Source organism: Prionailurus bengalensis, chromosome B3 (genome assembly GCF_016509475.1).
Source record: "Prionailurus bengalensis isolate Pbe53 chromosome B3, Fcat_Pben_1.1_paternal_pri, whole genome shotgun sequence".
Classification (NCBI taxonomy): Eukaryota; Metazoa; Chordata; class Mammalia; order Carnivora; family Felidae; genus Prionailurus; species Prionailurus bengalensis.
Genome location: NC_057355.1, coordinates 22,093,926 through 22,106,282, shown reverse-complemented (window position 1 = coordinate 22,106,282; position 12,357 = coordinate 22,093,926). Strand labels below are relative to the sequence as shown.

The following is a 12,357-nucleotide window of genomic DNA, read 5'->3' as shown; positions in this document are numbered from 1 at the left end:
AACATTTTCAAATCTGCAGGAAAGCTGAAAGATTAGTACCTATTAACTTTGTGGCCAGAGTCACCAGTTTTCAGTTAGGTCATGTTTGCTTCAGCTCTTTTTTTTTTCATTCTATTTTTACTGTGAAAGTGTTGAAAAGTGCCAAGGGAAGCACACCTACCACACAAAACCTGGCCTCTAACTTTTTTTCTGAACCTTTTGAATGTGTATTGTAAGTATCCGAAAATTCTCCTATGAAGCCAGAACACTGTCACTCCTTAGAAAAATAAACATTTACTTAGTATGCTATCTAACATAGAGTCTGTATTCACATTTTCCCAATTAGCCCCAAAATCTCATTTCTAATTTTTTTTCATTCCAAGACCCAACCAAAATTCTTACGTTGCTTTTGGTTATATCTCTTTTGCCTCTTTTAAAGAATACGCCCCTATCTTTTCTTTTGTTTTTCAGATTTTTTTCAAGGGTACCAGCCTATTATTTCATAACCCATTCTTGAATGACCCAATGGGACTTATTCCCCACCACGTCTCCCCAGGGGCCATATGACTCTGGCTTACTCTCCCAGTTCCTGGAAGAGTCGTTGGAACAAAGAGAGGTCAGAGCAGTGGACTGTCTGATCTGTGTGCTCTATGGGAAAAGAAAGGGAATGATCCTTCTCTGCCTGAACACTGGCAATCCCAACGAGTGGCATTGTGGGCAGAGACAGAAGTAGAAGGGAATGGAACAAAGGGAGAGAGGGAGGAAGGAATATGAGAAAGAAGGAAATAGCATGGTTTTGATTGTGGGAACCAGAGGCAGAGGAAGAAGCCTCGTGCACAACACACATTTTTCAACCTTTAATGTATCTGTTTTTATGTTCTATAATGCAAAGATCACCAAAGTCATGTAGTGGTACTGCTGGGGAAGGAGGAATGAGAATGAAAACTGGGGAGACACATCAAGGGAACTTCAACTTAATCTTTAATTTTTTCTTTTACATCAAAAGGCAAGAGCTAAAGTAAATACGACAGAGGGTTCAAGGGTTCACAGGGGCCTGGTTCTGCATGATGGGTGTACTTCCCTCGGCACTCTTCAAAATTTTAATAGTAAAAATGGAATGAGGTGTGCCTGGGTGGCTCAGTCGGTTAAGCATCAGGCTCTCAGTTTCAGCTCAGGTCTCATGGTTTGTGGGTTTGAGCCCTGCATGGGGCTCCACATTGACAGCTCAGAGCCTGCTTGGGATTCTCTCTCTGCCCCTCCTCAGCTCTCATGCACATGCTCTCTCTCCCAAAATAAGTAAACTTAAAAAAAATGGAATGAGAAAATCAAGCAAGACACAGCAAGAGCAAGAGCCAGAAAAGGAGAATGAGCAACCCTTGTTTCTCTAAGGAAGCATAGTAGAAAGACTAGGTCTATGACTTCAGAGTAACAAATTTGAGCTTCAGCTCCACTACTTATTTGAAGAATATATTTTTTGAAATCATACCAGCTCACAGAAGTTAAAACTGTCTTGCCGACAAACTCAACCGTGTCCAAGTAAATTAGATCAGCTTTGTTCATGATCTGATTTTGCCCTGGATGACCAACGGCCCCTTTAAGATTCAGTGCACCCTGGCATGTTCATTGACTCCCTGAGCCTGTTTCCTTGTCTGTAAAATGGGAATGTGCACCCTCCCATGCAGAGCTGAGTGATTTATTGTCAGCCCTGCAGTGAGCAGGAGACAGTAACCCAAGCCAGCAGGACCTTCAGCCAAGAATCCATCACTATCCCACAGAACAGGAAGTCTGAGGACAGGGAAGCTCATGGTAAGGCTGGCAGCTCCTCAGTGTCAGCAAGGACCCAGATTTCTGCCCTTCTATCCTCAGCAGGTCAGTGCTGCCTCCATTCAGGATACGACATGGCTGTAGATGCATCTGGCAACATATCCTCACACAACAGTATTCAGGGAAGGGATGGAGAGGCCCTGTCTATGTTCCTTTTGAAGGATGAACAACACTTTCCTAGTAGCTGCCCCAGCAGATTTCTTTTCCATCTTCTAGGCTGAGTGACAGTATGTGGCCACACCAACACGGTCCCTGGCAAGGATCATGGAATTGCATGTATTGTCTTGTTCCTAGCAACATTTGTTCCACAGAACAGGGAAGGAATCTTGTCTTCCCTAAAAAAACACCAGACATAGCAGCGTTCTATGAGCAAGAATGGAAGGGAATACTATTAGATGGGCATACCATGGAGTCTGCCCATTAATGTAGATCACCTGCCTCATTAGCATATCACCTCCCTGTCCTTCCCCTGTTTCTCTGCTAACACCCCTGTACCCACTGGCTCTTGAGAGGAGCCTCTGTCAGCCTCAAACAAATTCAGAGGATGAATGGGGCCATCCCACTTTAATATTAAATGTGTTGGGTTTTCAGGTGACAGCCACTCTGTTAATGCTGTGCGAGAATCTTGTAATTTTCTTTCGTTCTGTGGCAACCCAGTTTTAATGTCTCCCAGCCTGGATGTTTTAAAAAGCTTTGAAAAAGTCAGGTGAGACAAGTTGCTATTTCATAGCCTGGAAAAAAAAAAAGAAGTTACCAACTGATGGCATGTTATTTCTAATTGTGTCTCTGACTGGTTATCCAGTGGCACTGTCAGTTAAGACCCTTAATTGCATTTCTCATTTAGCTTTAATAAGATGATTTGCAAGTGGTGAGAATACACCAATTTGTTAACATAAGCATTAGCATCATCAATAATAGAGGCTTGTCCGTTTAATTTTGTAGTGTTAATTTTAGTACATGTTTTCATTTAGAATTGAGGGTACAATTATTTAATATGAATAAAACCACTTACCATTTAAATCCAGTTACTGAATCTTAACCAAGAAGCACTGTAGAGGAGATAGGTATCCAGTTTAAACACATTATTGACACGGTTTATTATATTAAACTTTGTTAATGTGGTAATCTGTTAAGCAATAACTCTCCCAACTCTGGACTACATGTACTTTTGAGAGCCTTAACGCCCAGCATTACTTGTAACTCTTGCCCTTCATATTTCGTTATTGATGACTGAAAGCAGTAACACCCTTTATTAAAATTAATTCTCAATAATGACAGAAGGCTTGTTGGAATGTAAATAATGTGATGCCCCCCAATGCTTCCAATCCTATTAGTATTATTCCCTTTCTTAAAAAAAATAATCAAGTGTTTTCACAACTTCTTGGAAATATCTATTAGAAACATTCTCACTTGATGGAAATTCCACAGAGTTGAAGGCCCAAGAGGTGGCTTTTATATTCTGTTCCCCAAATAAAAAATAATATGTCACAAATACCATATGGTAGCCTGATATAGTCAAAATGCTAAAAGGAAAAAATCTACAACCAAGAATACTGTATGTGGCAAGATTACCATTCGTATTTAAAGGAGAGATAGTTTCCCAGACACACAAACACCATATTATTTCACTTACATGTGGAATATGAAAACAAAACAAAGAAAAACAAAATAAACAGACTTAAATACAGAGAACAAGTTGGTAGTTGCCAGAGGAGAGGGGGGAGGGGGATGGATAAAATAGGTAAAGGGGATTAAGGGGTACAAACTTCCAGTTATAAATCATGGAGATGAAAAATACAGCATAAGCAATATAGTCCATAATATTGTAATAACGTTGCATAGTGAGAGATGGTGACTACATTTACTGGGGTTAGTATTGATTAATGTTTAGAATTGTCAAATCACTGTGGTATACACCTGAAACTAATATAGCATTGTATCTCAACTATGCTTCTTTAGAAAACAAAGATACATCAACAGTAATTTCCCATAACATTAGAAATATAAGATAAGGGGCATCTGGGGGGTCAGTGGGTTGAGCATCCGACTCTTGACTTCAGCCCAGGTTATGATCCCAGGGTCGTGGGATCAAGCCCTTCTTCAGGCTCCTCACTGAGTGTGGAGCCTTGTTAGGATTCTCTGTCTCTCTGTCTGTCTGTCTGTCTCTCTCTCTTTCAAAAATAAAATAAAAACATTAAAAAAATTAAGTCATCATAAATGTGTGGGTCTGTTCTGGTCTGTATATTTTGTCACATTGATCTAGTTGTCTCTCTTATATGCACACTGTCTTGATTACTATGGCATTATAATCAGCTGTCAAATCAGGAACTGTAAGTCCTCCAACTTTGTTCTGCTTCAAGATTATTTTGGCTGTTCTAGGTCTTTTTTTTAATCCATGTAAATTTAGAATCAAGTTGTCAACTTATAAAAAGTAGCTTCTGGAGTTTTGCATGGGGTTATGTTAAATCTATAGATCAACTTGGAGAGAATGCAGAATCATTAAGGAGTTCAGTCTATGTGCACAATTACCCTCTCCACTTATTTAAATCTTTACATCTTCTCAGGAATGTATTATATTTTTATAATTTTCAGTCTAGATATAACATTTTTCATGAGAGTTATGTCTAAGTATTGCATTTTTTATTTCATTTTTTAAATCATATATTGCTACTTAATAGAAATATAAATGATACCTGTAGATAACCTTGCTTCCTGAGATCTTGCTAAATATAAGTTCCCTTATTAGGCTTAGGAGTGTTTTGGTAGATTACTAAGTATTTTCTATATAAACAATTATGTAATCTACTGATAAGTGCAGTTCTATTCATTTCTTTTCTATCATAACATCTTACCTTATTGCACAGGTTCAGACCATCATCAATATTGAGTACTGTTCCCCATCTGAGGTTGAAATCATCCAATATCTTACTATTAAGTATCCTGTTAGCTGCAGGCTTTTCATAGGTGACCTATACCAGATTGAGGAAGTTACCTTACATTCCTGGCAATTTCAGTGTTTAAGGATAGTTTTGCTGGGTATAGAACTCTAGATTGGAAGTTATTTTCTTCTGGCACTTTGATGTTCTCATTCCACTCTGTGTAGGCTTATATCACTATTCCTCTAGGTATGTAATAGTTCTCTTTTTCCTCTGCTTTTAAGAGTTTCTCTCTAATTTTCTAATTTTCACTATATGCCATTTACTTTGTATTTATTCTTTTTGGAATTTACAGACCCTCTAAAAATTGTGTCTTTAATCAATTTTAGAGAATTCTTGATGATTATCTATTCAAATATTGCTTCTGCCTCATTTTTTCTATTTTCTTGAACATACTAATTATAGTGACTTAAAGTCTCTGTCAGATAACTTCAAAATGTGGATAATCTGTTTGCCTTTTTCTCTTACCCCATTTTTCCCTTTTGGTTTTCAGTCAGTTACTCTTGGGGTTTATTGTTTGGTTGGTTTTTGTTTTTTGTTTTTGTTTGGATTTGGCATACCTGGTAATTTTTTACTTGCCTTGTAGACCTTGTGAATATAAAATTTCAGAGACTCCAAATGATGTTGTCCTCCTGTATAAAGGGCTCACTCTTCACCTTCTGTGGCTGATTACCTTACTCCGGCCACAGAACGATGAGTTGAGGCCGGGTTTCAGTCCTGGTAAGGCTCAGGCTACTTTGTGTTCATTCCTGTTCTTCTAATATTTTCAACCCATCCTATTGTATTTTGTGGGACCTTCCTCCCCTGATGGATAGTAAACTTTGTATTTTATGAGGCCTATGTTTTTTGTCAATAACTGTGAGATGTCCAAAGTTTTACTTGAAAGCTAATAAATTAGCCTTCCATGGCTTCATGGATGCTGGCAGAAACCCTGAGACTTCTCAGTCACAGGAGAAAGATTCTGCTATATTTGAGGCATGTGCAACATCTGGGATATCCCACAGGAGAATTTTTCTTCATGTGGAAACCTACAAGGTGGTCCTAAGAAGTAAAACATGATCAATGTACTTCCCTCCCCTACACATTCTGCAGTCTGATATGTTCTTTCCCCACATGCTAGAGTTGTTGCTTCTCCCCTCTATCACAAGATTGGCCTATGCCATCACAATGCCTGTAACTTACCTATTTCTTTTTCAATCTCTTCCTAATCACAACTGTACCTCTCATCCACAAAGGTTAGCCATAAGAAGGACAAAGTATTTTTATAAAACTGAATCATAACTAAGTATGAATCCCCTAGGTTCCCTTTTGGCTAAACTTCCACCCAGAGGGTGTGCCAGACAGACCAGCCTAGGGTTTCCACTACAGAAAAAAAGAAGCAACATAGCCATAAATGGCCAGGGAGGAATTGAATTTTCAAAACAGGTCTATATAACTCCTATACTGTTCATCTTGCTCATTACCTAGAAAGCAGTTGAAAGGGTAGTCCCCTTGGGGGACAGCCACATTCAGTGAACAAACTGCCTTATTGGGTACTTCTATTGACTGAATGTTTTTGTCCCCCCTAAATCCCTATGTTGGAACCCTGATCCCTAATTGATGGTATTTGGCAGTAGGGCCTTTGAAAGGTAATTAAGTTTAGATAAGGCCATGAGGATGGGGCCCCCATGATGGGATTAGTGTCCTTGCAAGAGGAGGAAAAGATCAGAGTTCACTGTCCACCATGAGAGGACACAGCAAGAAGTCTGCCACCTGAAAACCTGGAAGAGGGTTCTCATCAGGAACCACATCAGCCAGCACTTCAGTCTGGGACTTTCAGCCTCTACAACTGTGAGAAATAAGTGTCTGTTTTTTAAGCTACCCAGTCTGTGGTATTTTGTTATAGCAGCCCAAGATGGCTACTTTTCTTGATTTTTCTCATTGATTTCTAACCTATTTTTATTATGACCAGAGCACATACTATGAATGATTTCAAATCCTTTGAAATTTGTTGACACTTTTTTATAGCCCAATGTGTGATCAATATTGGAAAATATTCCATGTGACTTGAAAAAAAAAGTGTAATTATTTTGCAGTCTGTGGGTGAAGTGTTATATATATGTCAAGTTATATACATGTCAAATTCTTGAATTCTATTTAATCTCTACTGAAGTCTTTGTTTATTGAGTCTATCATTTATCAAGAGAATTTGGTTAAAAACCTCCAGTTTTGACTTTGGGGTTTGTTTATTTCTCTCTTGAGTCTATCAATTTTTGCTTTATATATATTTTAGACTAAGTCTTAGGTATATATACATTAAGTGTTGTTATATTTTACATTTGACTTTATTGTGCCATATTTATGAAATATCCATTTATCCTGTGCCTTAATAATGTCACCTACATCTGATATCAATAGGACTTCACTAGCTTTATTTTTGCTTTTTTTTTTATTTTTCAAAGTTTTTTTTTAAATTTATTTATTTTGAGAGATGGAGTGAGAGCTTGAGGGGGAAGGGGTAGAGAGAGAAGGAGAGAGAGAATCCCAAGCAGGCTCCATGATGTCAGGGCAAAGCCTGATGTGGGACTCAATCTTATGAACCACGAGAGCATGACCTTGAGCCAAAATCAAGAGTCAGACACTTAACCAGCTGAGCCACCCAAGAGCCCCTTTGCCTAGTTTTTGAATGTTGTATCTTTACCTAGTTACTGTTACATTTCTGTGTCATTATGTTTATGGTGTCTTTTGTCAGCAGCATATACTTGTTTTTTTAAACAAGGTTGACAGTATCTTTTAATTGGAGTATTTAGCTCACTCACATTTAATATAAATACAGATATATTTTGGTTCAAATCCATTATCTTGTTGTTTATTATGTTGTGTTTTATTGTGTCTCCTTTTTCTTCTCTCTATTATTCTTTTGAATTATTTAAGAATATTTATTATTCTGGTTTCCCCACTACTTGCTTGTCAGTTATACATTCTTTTATTATTCTTGTAGTGGTTACCCTATAGTTTCCAAAGCCCACTGTCAAGCTATTAGAATTACTTTAAGTTGGCCCTTTTACCACTTCCTGGTGGTCAATGTAAGGGTCTTAGGATTTATGTCATTTATTACACATTTCCGTATTTTGTGTTATTGCTGTCATGTGCTTTAATTCTACATATACTTTAATCCTCAAAAAGGCATTTATGATATTGCTTTAAACAGCTAATATTTATTTACATTTACCAACATACATGCCTTTTAAAGCCCATTTATTCCTTCTTTGCACCCTGCAGTATTCTCTACTGTATCCCTTTAGTATTCTTTACTGCAGGTCGGATGGGTTCTCCTTTTCTGTTCATCTGATGTCTGGAGTTGTAGATTGGTAATAACTGCCAGAATAGGGTAGAAGCACAGGTTCTCCACTCTGCCTCTGTTGACACCTGTGAAGGCATGGGCTTCTTGTACTGCTGGGAGGGAGCAGAGGGACTTTATTGCCACCAGAGAGGTGTGAAAGGCCAAGTTCTCCATATGTTCTCAGTTGGTGGGGGGTGGAGTCCATATTATCACCCAGCAGGGCTGAGTTGCTGGCAATGATTTCAACATTCTCTGACACCATCTGGCACTGGGGGAACGGGTGGTGAGTAGCTCATTATGTCTCTTAAGGCTGGAAGTTTCATCTCCCCTCTTGCCCTTTGCTGGCAGAGATGATGATGAGGTATAGTTTCTTCTGTGGCTCTTGACTGAAATAGAGCAGTTACTGTCTGTATTCCTAAGCTGCCCCTTTCCTTGAATACTGTCTAGAGAGAGTGTGATTCCTTTGCCCCCACTGGTGTCTCCAGGTTGCCAACTTCTCCAGTACCTGGTCTGGGATTTGGGGGCAAAAAGAAACTCCAGAGAACCTACCACCATGTTGCTTCTCAGATCCCAAGTTCCCAGTCAGTCTGCCCCTTCCTCCACTTTTAAGTCTTCCTGTGTTATTTTACACATGATGTCCATGATTTTTAGTTGTACTTAAGATAAGGAATAGGAGAAAGTATGTCTACTCCATCTTCCTGGAAGCAGAAGTCTCTGGATGTGTTAATGAGATTTAACAGGAATATACCTAAGTAGCTATAATGGTTTGGATATGTTAAATTAAATGTAAACCATACTTTTGGAGGTATGTATGCATCAAAAAAGGATGGTATAAGAGAAAAAAATAACTTTCAGAAAGGGAAATTGTGTTCAAGGAAATTACACACAGAGAAAGTGTGTGTGTGTGTGTGTGTGTGTGTGTATAAAATGTTCCCAAATTCAAGGAGAAAAGGCTTTGCCCTTGAGTGTCTTAATCCTCTTGCTAATTGATGGAAGGATTTGACCGTTTCTTATCTTAAAGAGAAAATAGCCATAATGTTCTACTTTCCCACTGAAGTTTTCTAGAACCCTCTCAAAAATCATCTGCTGATGTCTATGCTTACTTAGCAAACATTCAAATGGTCTATTCTGGGATTCTCTTCTAAAGTGAACTTCTGTTTCAGGTCGCCTGAACTGGTGGTCCACCGTGTGCACGAGCTGTAAACGGCTTCTTCCTTTGGCCACTACAGGAGATGGGAACTGCCTTTTACACGCCGCCTCTCTGGGTAAGCTCTACAACAGAGACAGAGGGTGGCAGCACCCCAGGCCTGCTCTGATCATTGTTAAAGGACAGACCTATGCTAAGTAGAGCCATGCACATCACTCAGCTGGAAGAGTCCCCAAGGGATGGAGGCAACAATTCAGCCCTTCTTGTCAAGTAGTTGGCAGGCTTGGTGAGAACACAGAGCACACATGAGAAAAAACCTAATATAAAAGAAAGAGGCCTAATCATGAGCTGCAGTGATGGGGATTAGACATCATGACCTAGAACAATAAAAGAGGACTTCCTGGAGGAGGCAGGATTTTACTGAGACTTGAAGGACCTGAAATAATACAAAAAAGGACACTTCAGGTAGGGAGACTGCATGGAAAAGCATGAAGGCAGGAATTAACAGGATGTTTGGAAGCAGGTCTGAGCTTGGTTGGGCTTGAGCAGGAAGTTTGGGGAGTAGTACATTAGGTTGGGTAGGTACAGAGCCACCACACTGACAGCAGTCCATGCACGTGGACTGACAAAAAGACGTAGATATCATTTGGGGAAATCACAGGGGAATCTATGTAATTGGAATATAAAGCAGAGAGGTCAGCAACCTTCAGCAGAGTTGTGTGCTTCCTGGTTGCAAAAAGCCATCCCAGCAGGTGCACAGGCATGAGTGTCACTATTTGAATAACTGAGGGCCCAATGGTAGACTTTCTGGAAGCTCAAGCACCCCTTCTAGACCCAGCCTTATACACATAAAGCCAGATCACTTTTAACAGACAGGCCTGGATTTGTGCCAGGGACCCAGGCATCAAGAGCTGGCTGTCCTCCTCAGTCCTATAATGAAGGATCTCTCCATAGATGGGACTTTCAAATGAGAATATTCTTAGTTGGCATATTGGAATATTCCTTGTTGGTCAAACTCCCCTCCCCAGGTAAATACAGTTGATCCTATGACCCAGAGCAAGGGCTGGACCCCAAACCTCTCTTTGGCCCTGTGGTGAGGCCTTTCCAGCAACAAGTGGACAGAAGTGAGATGCCTAAAACCCACAGAGGGAAATGCATTGGGTCTGCAAAGGGGCCTGAGAGCCTCTGAGGAGAATGGAGCCTCAGAGCAAGGGGCCACATTCCACAGGCTTGGCCAGGGGTGATGGGGGACACAAAGGCTCCCACCTACCTGCTTCCTTTCCATTCCAGAGAGAACACATTTCTGTTTGTTGGCATTATAAAAGTATTCCACATTCATCACAGTAAGAAAATAAAAATCAACAATTCTACCACCCAGAAAGGGCCACTTTTAATGTTTTGGTGTATTTTGTCTCTTCTTCCAGTGAAATTATGATCTCACAGTGTTCACAGTTTGGAATCCAGCATTTTTCCCTTAAAATCATATTGTGAATTTCTTATGTTTTGGTAGTTGTGTCATATTTCATCATAATGTATTAACTATTCCCCTGCTGTGGAACACATTTCTTCACTTTGTTGTGTGTAAAATCTCGAAAGAACACAAAAGAAATCTCTCATCTTTGTCAAACAACCGCCTCATTACAAAGGAAATGCCTTTGGCCCTCAGAAACTGAAGTGTGCAGAGGCACTGCTCCTCTCAGCACTACAGGTGGGCAAAGACACAAATCAGGTCACATGCCACTGTGGTCTGGTCTAAGGGCAGACGTTTTCTCAGTGAGCACAGTGGGCCTCCTCTCTGCCTAGGAAGAGAAAGCCTCCCATGGCCAGCCTTGTTCCAGCTGCTGAAGAGGCTGGGCCATGGCTGAGTCTGGGGCTCATGGCCAATTGGTTCTTTTCTCCTGGTACCTTGTTTTCCTTTTGTACTCCAATTGCTAAACCCCACAGGAAGGGGCAGCACTGCCCAAAGCAGCCACGCAACACTGACCAGCAGTGCTTATTAAACCTGCATACCAGGCCTGACACTGACCTAGGGTTGGGGGGCACACACAGAAATGACAGTAATCCTAAAGCCAGACTCATAAGCAAACATCCATGGGGCAGAGAGACCCTCTTTGCAAGAGAGACCTGAACAAGGAGCCATGGAGTCCAGCTGAGACTGGACTTGCCCTACCTGGGAGAGTCCTGAGAGGCGACTACACGCAGGTCTGAGGGATGAGTAAGATCAGCTTGGCCTGTTTATAACAGGAGCATTAATGGCCACTGCCCTCCGTCTATGTTGTAGAAAAAGACAAAAGCCTCTCTTGATGGAAAGCCCATAGCAGCCCCTGGTTATTGCATACCTTTGCACTAAAGGATGCATGGCCAGATTGAGCCTTTAAAGATTAGGTCAGTGCAGGTCACTCCTCTTGTGAAAGCTCTCCAGGGGCCCTCAGCTCACTTAAAAGTCCACCTTTTCACTCTTCACCTTGTCTGCTTGATTCTCCCCCCAGCCACCTTTCCCTCTTGCCGTTTCTGAAGTATTCCACGTGGGCACCCCTTGGGGCTGGTGCCTGGCCTGCCCCTCTGCCTGGAATGGCAACCCAGCTCCCTCCTATACCCACTCGAGTCTATGCTCTGATGTCTCCATTCACACCATGACCAATGCCAACCAGCATCCCGTTGGCCTGCTTCATCTCCCCTTATGGTGCCGCTGTCCCTGAGGTGGTTTGTTATGTGCTAATTCAATGGCTGCTCCACCTTCCCCCTGTGTGTGCTCTGTGAGATTTTAGGAACTTAGTCTGTCCTGATTGCTGCTGTGGGTATTGCCAATGACCAGAATGGTGTCTCACCCCTTTTATGAAATGAGTTCAGAATTAATTAAGTAGAATTAATGCCATTTAATTAAATGGATGGATATGTATGCATGGATGGATAGATGGATGGATGGATAGATTCCCCCACTCTTTCCCCACAGCAAGAGCCGCACCTCTCATTACTGTTTGTTTCATTTGTTGAGTCTCTTGACCACATCTGACCTGCCCCAAGAATGTACTCAGAAATGGCTGGTTTTCCTTATAATCCCTCAACACCCAGCAAAGGCCAGGGAAGGGGTAAGGGAGAAAGACCTTCTACCTCAAAAGCAGGTACTTTCTCTTAGGTCCAGATGTTTG

At 40.9% G+C, this 12,357-nt stretch overlaps 1 protein-coding gene across 1 annotated transcript in view; it reads left to right on the top strand.

Moving 5' to 3' along the window:
- OTUD7A (OTU deubiquitinase 7A) overlaps nucleotides 1-12,357 on the top strand; it is a 372,333-nt gene that overhangs the window by 306,986 nt on the left and 52,990 nt on the right. Inside the window, exon 7 of the mRNA XM_043554863.1 lies at nucleotides 9,225-9,326. Coding sequence (XP_043410798.1) covers nucleotides 9,225-9,326 — 102 coding nt within the window. The remainder of the gene's footprint in view (nucleotides 1-9,224; nucleotides 9,327-12,357) is intronic.